Consider the following 9,785-nt stretch of genomic DNA (forward strand, 5'->3'; position numbering starts at 1 on the left):
ATTTCCTGAATATTTTTTCTCTTTCCTTCTGTTCTTCATATGTATCTGCAGGAGTGGCTCGCAATGGGGAAGACAGTATTTATGGTGCACTCTTGAGATCCTTCATCTCCTACCTTGGCTGCACCAAAGCTTCAAGGAGAACCTAAATGACAGGCAGCTCCCAAAAGAAATGCTCCCCAGCCTGCAGGGCTGCACGCAGTGCCTGCCGAGAGATAAAAGGCAGGCTGCTGGGATGTATTCATTCCTGCCTTGAAGATGGTATCACAGGGGATGAGCAGGGCTGCAGCCTGTCTGTGTGCACAACTTCAAACAGACGCTCCAGAGCGGCGGGGCCGGGCTGACTCACCCGGCCGGCTGGGTGGACACAGCCTGTCCGAGCACGTCCCAGCTCCCATGGGCTGCCCACAGACAGCTCTCCTGTCCTCAGCTCCCTCCGAGGGCTCTCACACTGCACGGGGTTTTAGCAGTGCTTTTGGCTTGGTCTTTTTTTGGCTCTTTCCTCTGCAAAGTTACGGCGGAGAATTGCAGCGCGACACAGCTTGGCTTGAGGAGTTTAATTTGGGTGATTAAACTCTCCAGTGTTAATGCCACGGGTGTTGCTCTATTTGAAATAACACCATCCAAACTCAATCAGAAAAATATATGGGGCCATCAAAAGTTAATACAGGAGATGCACAAGTGCTAGGAAGGCACAAGCACTTTACGTTCTCCCTTATGGGCTTTGTCTTTCTTGCAGGGCCTTGTTGGAGCGTGGCAAAGTTCAGAAAGCCAGCCCAGGATTCTGACAGGAGCAGCTGGCTTTCCTGTGAGTCAGGACCATGCACAGGATGAGAGACGCTGAGAGCAAAAGCAATGAAACTGCAGATTTTAAACAAGATTACTTTCCTGGCTTTGCCAAATTCATTTCAAATGTGCAACTGCTCCCCAGAAGGACATGGACACACCAAATGCACCTATTTGGGAAATTGACTTTATTTCTTTAAGAAACTGGGGAGGGGAGGGGGGAATAGAGACCCACTGGAGTCAGTGGGAAGTTTCCACTAATAGGATCAGAGTTCACTCTACAGTTAATACAACATACTGAAAATCAACGTGAAGTTTTTCTCTGTTTTATAAACTAAGTGAATGAATGCAAGGAATCTAGCTCTGAGCTCTTCAAGTTTTCTGCTTCTTGCGTTCTGGGGGCTTGTTCACATATTTGAAAGGCTACTTTGTGCCTCAAGACTATAAATCTTTTCCCAAGCATGTAAGTCAGCACAAGCTTCCAATCCTTTACATACCCCACACACAGCCTTAGGTGTGTCACAGCAAAAAACCACCTCTTTTGTAGGAAAAAAAAATTACAACTCTTCCAGTATTAACCTGTTGTTGTCCTCAGCCACTTACACCATCTACATGGAGACCCCACATCCCTGCTCTCTTTTCCCTGACTGCCCCACAGCTGGAACAGGCACAGAGCAGCAGTGGCCGAGGTGAGAGGAAAGACAGAAAACAGCACAAGCGTGGGACAAACTGTCTGCTGTGTGCATTTAGCTCCATTAGCTCTGCAAGACACTTAAATAACAAAAATTGTGTTTAATAACTGGGAAGCGACGCTGAGGAATGCAAACCAAGGGCTGAAAAGTAAAGGAAACTATGTGGCAAGGGCAATTACCAGTGGGTTAATAGAAAAAAAAATAGTTCAACCTGCATTTACAATGAAAATGGGTGCTACCTATTCCTCATTGTCATCCCATAGTAGTGGGATTTTGGTTAAGAACAGTTTATCTGACAAAGTATTACAGTTTACAGCAACAACTTTTCATTTACAGCTAATCTAGGGCCATTCATAAACATAGTAGCTATTCTTTTCTAGGGGAAAAATAAAATTAAAAGTCACAGTACCTTCTCATTCCCAGGGGCCCTCTCTATGTTACAGCCTGGAAATCAGGAGGCAGTGTACCTGGAAACAGGCAGGAAAGTGCTGTGTACCTGAACACCAGGAGCCTCACTGCTGCCTTTGGAGATCTCACTGAAGCCCTCAGCAAGTGCTGAAGTTGCTGCAATCGACTTCTCCAGTCTCACTGTGATGCACAGACATTTACCTGCGAGCTGCTCCATAAACCTGAAGTGGTTTTGAGTCATTTGCAACAACAGCTATCAAACAAGCTTCTCACAAGCCTCACATTCTCCCCTGTGATGACTGCAACCCTTTTCTGCAGCCAGTGAAGAGAAAGCCACAGTCAGTGAGTGCCCTGGAAAGCTGAGAGAAATCCATGTAGTAAACCAGAGTGTTACATCTCTGCTGGTTATTAAATACTAAACAATTTTATTGTTGCCTTCCTTCGTGACACAAAGAACTAACTATAGATTTTTGTTTTAAATATACATCACCTACAAGCTTAAGCAATCAGAGTCCTAAAAGTTATTTGCAGTGGGGAGAGCTGGCAGGGCAGCACCCACCACGGTTCCCAAGACACCAACGCTGCTGACATCCAAACAAGCAACAAACCAAAACACGGCAGCCGATTCCCTTCAGCTGCCCACAGCTCTGCAGTTTTTTCCCTTAAAGGACAAGCCAGTCCGAAATTGCGTGCCATCGGGCTGCTGCAGGAGAGCTCATTAACTCGCAGCGCCTCGGACTCCCAACGCTGCCTGCCAGGTTTTTTGCTTTCTTATACAAATGAAAAGCTCTACAGACAGTTTGCAGCAAAGCCAGACGAGTTTAACTACTACTGATTTTGCCTATTCTATTAAGTTCAGCATACCAGCTCCTTACTCAGCACTCCCAGCTCTACTTTTGATTGTCTAAAGAGGAGAAAAACACTCAGTAAAGTATTGAAAGCTCAGCGAGCACACAAGCAACCCAAGAATAACTCTGCACTTTACAGCTGCCCACAACCCAGTCCCTATTTTACCAAGCCCCACCACCTGCCAAGCAGGACTATTTCTGTTGTCCTCATTTCCCCGCTGTTCTCCCCCAGCCACAGGCACACGATGCATTCCCCAGCTGGGAACTGCAGCCCCAGACACCGGTTGCGGGTTAAGAGCAGGTCCTGCCCCAAAACAGCACCGGCACACAACTCCGGGGAATTTTTCCCTGCTGTGAAAATCCCAGGAGCCGCACTCCCACTGCCCCTGCCAGGAAACTGGGGGGCTGCAACACCAGGACACCCCCTCCCCAGCACCCATCCCAAGCTGGGGTCCCCTCAGGGAGCCCCCATGCTCTCTCCCATTGCCACTCTAGGGGCATCAGCCACCCCTCCGGAGCCCAACACCCCCCTGCTCCACTGCTGTCACCCCCCAGAGCCACAGACACCCGCAGAAAAGTATTCCTGACCCCCCCCCCACCCCCCCCACTACTGCCCCTTCATAGAGAGAAGAAAGAGGATAGATTCATGCTTTTAAAACATTTTATTTATTACCAAAATTTCCAGAAGCCAAATTTGGCAAATTTTTTTTCATCTTTTGTAAAGGTTTTCATGCATAACTTGAAACTTGTCAACTGCAACAGTCAAGTGGTTACTTTAGAAGAGACAGAGACAAACATCCAGAATACAAACAGCTGTATCTGAATTAACAACATTTGTCTATTACTAACCTTATAAAGCAGGACGTGCCTTCCCTCTTATCAAAACCAAGCTGACAGATCTGCCTTTATACACACCCAACAGAATAAACTCTGTTATCGGCAAGGACGTTTTCCTTAAACGTTAGAAAAAAAACAAAGCAAAGAATGGAGTGACTGTCCATAAACCAGTCTTTACTTCAGTCCTCTTTAATCTACTTCTTCAATGGTGGGGCCACCAGAGCCACCACCGGCCCCTCCATCTCCCCGGTACAATTTTGTGACAATCGGGTTGCAGAGTTTCTCCAGCTCTTTCTGCTTGTGCTCATACTCTTCCTTCTCAGCCATCTGGTTGCGGTCGAGCCAAGACACCACCTCCTTGCACTTGTCGAGCACTTTCTGCTTGTCCTGGTCACTGATCTTTCCCTTCAGTTTATCGTCCTCCACTGTCTGCTTCATGTTGTAAGTGTAGGACTCAAGGGAGTTCTTAGCTGCCACCCGATCCCGGTTAGCTTCATCCTCTGCTTTGTACTTCTCTGCTTCTTGCACCATGCGGTCAATGTCGTCCTTGCTGAGGCGACCCTTGTCATTGGTGATGGTGATCTTGTTCTCCTTACCCGTGCTCTTGTCCACAGCGCTGACGTTCAGGATACCATTGGCATCGATGTCAAAAGTGACCTCGATCTGGGGGACTCCCCTGGGTGCTGGGGGGATGCCTGTTAGGTCAAACTTGCCCAGCAAGTTGTTATCCCTTGTCATAGCCCTCTCACCCTCGTACACCTGCACCAGGACGCTGCTCTGGTTGTCTGAGTAGGTGGTGAAGGTCTGAGTTTGTTTGGTGGGGATGGTGGTATTGCGCTTGATGAGAGCAGTCATCACTCCTCCAGCCGTCTCGATGCCCAGAGACAGAGGGGTGACATCCAGCAGCAGCAGATCCTGCACGTTCTCAGACTTGTCTCCCATGAGAATAGCTGCTTGTACGGCAGCACCATAAGCCACAGCCTCATCAGGGTTGATGCTCTTGTTGAGCTCTTTACCATTGAAGAAATCCTGCAGCAGCTTCTGGATCTTGGGGATGCGGGTAGAGCCACCCACCAGCACAATCTCCTGGATCTGGCCCTTGTCGAGTTTGGCATCACGCAGAGCCTTCTCCACCGGCTCCAGGGTGCCACGGAAAAGGTCAGCATTGAGCTCCTCAAAACGGGCACGAGTGATGGAGGTGTAGAAGTCAATGCCCTCAAAGAGAGAGTCAATCTCAATGCTGGCCTGTGTGGAGGAGCTGAGGGTGCGCTTTGCCCTCTCACAAGCTGTGCGCAGCCGCCTCACCGCTCGCTTGTTGCCAGCAATGTCACGCTTGTGCTTGCGCTTGAATTCTTCCACAAAGTGGTTCACCATGCGGTTGTCAAAGTCCTCCCCACCCAAATGGGTGTCACCAGCTGTGGACTTTACCTCAAAAATCCCATCCTCGATGGTAAGGATGGAGACATCGAAAGTGCCCCCTCCCAGGTCAAAGATGAGGACATTCTTCTCCCCAGCCCGGGTTCCTTTCTTGTCCAGGCCATACGCGATAGCGGCTGCAGTGGGCTCGTTGATGATACGCATCACATTGAGGCCTGTGATGGTGCCGGCGTCCTTGGTGGCCTGGCGCTGGGAGTCATTGAAGTATGCTGGCACTGTGATGACAGCATTCTGCACCTTGCACCCCAGATAGGCCTCAGCAATCTCCTTCATCTTGGTCAGCACCATGGAGCTGATCTCTTCTGGGAAGAAAGTTTTCATCTCCCCCTTGTACTCCACCTGCACCTTGGGCTTGCCTCCCTCATTCACCACACGGAAAGGCCAGTGCTTCATGTCTGACTGCACCGTGGGGTCATCATACTTGCGGCCGATGAGGCGTTTGGCATCAAAGATGGTGTTGGTGGGGTTCATTGCTACCTGGTTTTTGGCAGCATCCCCGATGAGCCGCTCCGTATCGGTGAACGCCACATAGCTGGGTGTGGTGCGGTTCCCCTGATCGTTGGCGATGATCTCCACCTTGCCGTGCTGGAAGACGCCCACGCAGGAGTACGTGGTGCCCAGGTCGATGCCGATCGCCGGCCCCTTGGCAGACATGGTGTCGGCTGTCTGTGGTGCTGCTCTCCCGTGTCCACCCCGCCCGCTCCAGCTGCCGCCGCGGCGCGATATGCCCTGCTCGCGCCGCCGCCGTCCGTTTTATACCCGCCGCTGCCCCTTCTGGAACCTGCCAGAACCCTGACGGCCAATCCGGACGCCCCTGGAACAGCCGTTTGGCCAATCGCCCCCGCGAGCCGCCGAGGAGTGCCCGCCCCCAACGCTCCGGCCAATCAGAACCGCTAGCGCCTACCCGCCAGCCCGCCCCTCAGAGGCCGCGATTCTTCCGGGTTTTTCGCGTGCGTCCCCGAGCTCAGCCAATCCGCGGCCGTGCTGTTCCCTCGCCCCGCCCCCGGCGCGAACCTCAGCTAGAAAGTTCCAGCTGACATGACGTTATGTCGGGGATTGACAGCAGCGCTGTCCAATGGCAGGCGGGGGCGGGCCAGCGGGGGTGGGGCTGTGCGGTCGCTATGGGACGCCCCCGCGCTCCGCCCGCGCGGACCCGCGGGGTGTATGGGAGGGGGAGCTGTGGGCTCGCGGCCGCTCGCGCTGTGCGGTGTTTGTAATTCCTGAGCGCTCAGCCCGGCACTGGGGAATTTGCCCTTATTTGGTCGCAGGGAGGCAGAAATGTCGTTCTCCCTCCCTGACACAGACACACACCTCCCTTCAGCCTCCCCCCCGGTTGTCAGGCCGGAACGGCCGCCATCCCTCCCCCGCCGCGGCGACCCCCGCGCTGTCATGGCGGAACGCTTCCCCTCACACCGCTCCGCGCCCTCCCGCTGAGGGAAAGTGCCTGAGGGAAAGTCCCACCGAGCCCGTGTTTAGCCTTATTTCGCCTGAACTTGGCCGGCTGACAACAGCCCCGCCCCGTGTCTGTCCCGGTACCCAAACTCGGGGGATGGCAGCGGGTTCTCCCGTCCTGTCCCCCCTCAGAACTGAGGGAATGGCACCGAGCTGTCCCCTCGTGTCCCGGCACCAGAGCTCAGGGAATGGCTCCGGTGGGGCTCTGGGGGCCCTGTTGCTGCGTGTTCCTGCGTGGTGACCATTCTTGAACCGCCTCCAAATTCTTGTCTGTTGTGCTAATGTGAGATGTCGTCACGCCTACGTTTAGCAAAAGCTATGGAGCTATTAACTCGGAGGTAGGAAAGTGCTTTGATGAAAATATATTAAACATGAAAATCCGCTGTGGTTTCTCCAAATTATGCCTCCGTACTCTGAGACAAACACTTCAAAATATTCCAGTTCTAGTAAGGAGGGCAAAGCATCCTGAGATTTATTTTTTTTTAATATGGAATCTTAGTGAGTAGCTCCTTTTCAGCTCCTTTTAAAGTGTTGCTAAAAGTTTGCTATCCGTAGAGTTCGGGAGTTGTGTGAGAGAAGGATTAATGTCACTGTATATTTAAATCCTCTTTCATTAGTTTTGTCTCCAGCTTTCAGCAGTACCTGGCCTCATAGAAAACGTGTTACAGCTTTTCCCCCAGTGATTTGTATTCACACAATTATTACAGGCACTGTAACTACTGTTCAAAAACATCCTTGTTTCCATTAGTGTATTTTTCAAAGCCTTTTTTACAAGACGAGAACTCCACCGCTTCTCTGTGTTACATGTGTAGTTTTGTGATGGAAGAGCCTGGATTTCTGACGATACATATTGTATATGCTTAAATAACTATTAGTCTTCTGTGGATTCTGGTCTTTTTTCTGGTTTTTTTTTTTTTTTTTTACATGGGTTCTGACCTTGGAGCAATCCAAAAGAAGTCACTGGAAAATGGGAACCATCAGCTGTCTCTGCCTACAGGAGCTGCTCTGTATATCCTGTGTGCATATTTCTTTGATGGGAAGGGTGTCGGTTTCTCTTGTAGTTAGACCAGCGACTGATTCATCACTGAACCATCTCTTCCTGTAATTCACTGCCACTTCATTCAGTTGATTGTATTATGTGGGACAGGGAGAAATGCCAGGGCAATACAAAGAGAGGTGGATAATAAATTCTGTTTCAGCTGAAAAGTTGATGTTGTTTTATTATTTGTATCCTTGTGAGGACTGTCCCTTAGGAACACTAATAATGCACAAGAAACCTGTTTTAATAGCTGCAGTACAAACTCAGACCCTGTTATTCCAGAGTAAAAAGAAGACTCCTGCCTCAAAAACATATTTATAGAAACAGTAGATGGAGACAACAAGAGGAGTAGGAAATAACACAATATTGATTAACACAATAAACAGTCTTGGCAGCAAAATTAATCTGATGTCTCATTTAACTATAGCTATAATCTAACAAGGATGATCCAATTTAGAAGTGACATTTCCTTTATTTGGTCCAAAGCTTTAAACTATATATTTTATCAGCCCAGGCACAAAATATATACAACAGCTCCAGACAAAACTTGTTTGGTGTTTCCTTGCCCAATAACTAGTGTGGCCCTGATATGGTTGTGCTGATACCACAGGTGCTGGTAACCTGCTGAAGAGGTGTTTGCATTGAGTGGATTACTACTCACCCTGAGAGTACTCGCTCAGTCCTGTTTATTGCATCATTAGAGTTGTGCTGTCGTAAATCTGGAGAAAAGATCTTGGAGGAACACATGAGCACACCATTTTAATGCTACTGGTGTAAAGAGACATCCTAAGGAAAAATCCAAAGGACTGAGGCTGTTTAGCCTGTTGTTGCAGAAGTATTTCTTTTCCAGCTGGGCACACAGGTGCTGTTTTCCTCTGTACAATGACATGTCTAGGTCCCAGCTGGTTTTTACCTTTCATTCCTATTCAGTCAGAAGTTCACAGGACGTTCTTGCCATCACCTCTTACTGATGTCCCTAGAGAAAGTCCAGTCTAACGAGAGGGAGGAACCTCCAAAACCTCATTAGACATATTCTCTCTTCTCAGCAGAGCTATTACCAACCTGCTTTTTGTCAGCACTTTGTGAACCAGCTCATGCATGTAGTCATCCTCTCATATGGGAAGAGCCACATGATTCCCTTTTATGTTGCTTCATATGCAATCATGGTACAGGTGAGCCAAACCAACTGGTTCAGAAATTAAAGAGTGAGCTTTATGGGGAGGACTTCAGCACAAGTCTGATTTTCCCTTTAACAAAACACTGGCTGTTATTCCCTCATCCAAATCTGTAAGCCATATTTTCACAGCAACTTCCAGAGCAGCAATTTGGCACCTCTGGCAGTGGCAGGCCTCTTTCTGATCCATTTATTTGTGTTTAGGATTGATTATGCACTCATGTTTCCTGTTTAGCAGTGTTATGTAATATGCTGTAGGCTATTCTCCATTACACCACCCAGCCAGAAATGAAGATGATATTTAGATTTCTTCAGTGAAGCAAGAGCTCAGTATCTGGAGCAGAAATGAAAACTCAACCCTTATCTTTATCATGATAAAAGGAAGATTTTTTTCCCCACGTGTTTCATAAGGCAATGGAGTATAAAAATAGGACTGAACCCAAGCTACAGTTCAATCAGACATCAGCCACTTGGATCATTAAGATAAAGTTGAAATGCAATGAATGATTTTTTCAGGTTTGGCAGTCAGAAGACCTTAGATCTTAAGTTCTGGTATCCATTTCCCTAATACTCATTTCCCTTGTAAAACTGTCCCAAAAATTGCATAGATCAGATTGTATCAGTGAGAATGGATTATTTCATAATACAGCAATCAGTTCAGAAAAGTCTAAGCAACTGCTAGTCTAAGATCTAGTAATACTTTGTCACAATACCTTTTCACCACTGAAATTCTTCATCTTGTTTATGTTTGTGAATGTAAGTCTGGTACCTGGAATTCAGACGAGAACTACCAGTGTATAAAATGACAAGACTCTTCTAACAAGGTGTTGCATTAAAAACCATAGTGTATGTGGGGGAACTATGTAACTTTGTGTTTATATACCGCCAGGTTTTGTGCACAGCTGCTCCTTGTTAATTTAAAGGGCAGCCACAAGACATCATCTTACTTATATAAGTGCTCCTTTGTTTTTGTGACTAACAAATAAAGTTCTGCAAATTTGTATAACGTGGTTTTTGGCAAATTACACAAATGCGCGATCAGTACTATGGAAATAGTCAGAAGAGCAGAATATAGGGCACTGTAATGTCATACTGCCAAACCAGGAGTTCAAAAC

The 9,785-nt window shown here is 48.3% G+C and overlaps 1 protein-coding gene across 1 annotated transcript; it reads right to left on the reverse strand.

Moving 5' to 3' along the window:
* Positions 1–3,377: 3,377 nt before the first annotated feature.
* On the reverse strand, positions 3,378–5,920 carry HSPA2 (heat shock protein family A (Hsp70) member 2). Its single transcript, XM_030949657.1, has one exon. The coding sequence runs from the start codon at positions 5,657–5,659 to the stop codon at positions 3,758–3,760; it is 1,902 nt and encodes a 633-aa protein (XP_030805517.1). The 5' UTR covers positions 5,660–5,920; the 3' UTR covers positions 3,378–3,757.
* Positions 5,921–9,785: the final 3,865 nt, after the last annotated feature.

Source organism: Camarhynchus parvulus, chromosome 5 (assembly GCF_901933205.1).
Source record: "Camarhynchus parvulus chromosome 5, STF_HiC, whole genome shotgun sequence".
Taxonomy (NCBI): Eukaryota; Metazoa; Chordata; class Aves; order Passeriformes; family Thraupidae; genus Camarhynchus; species Camarhynchus parvulus.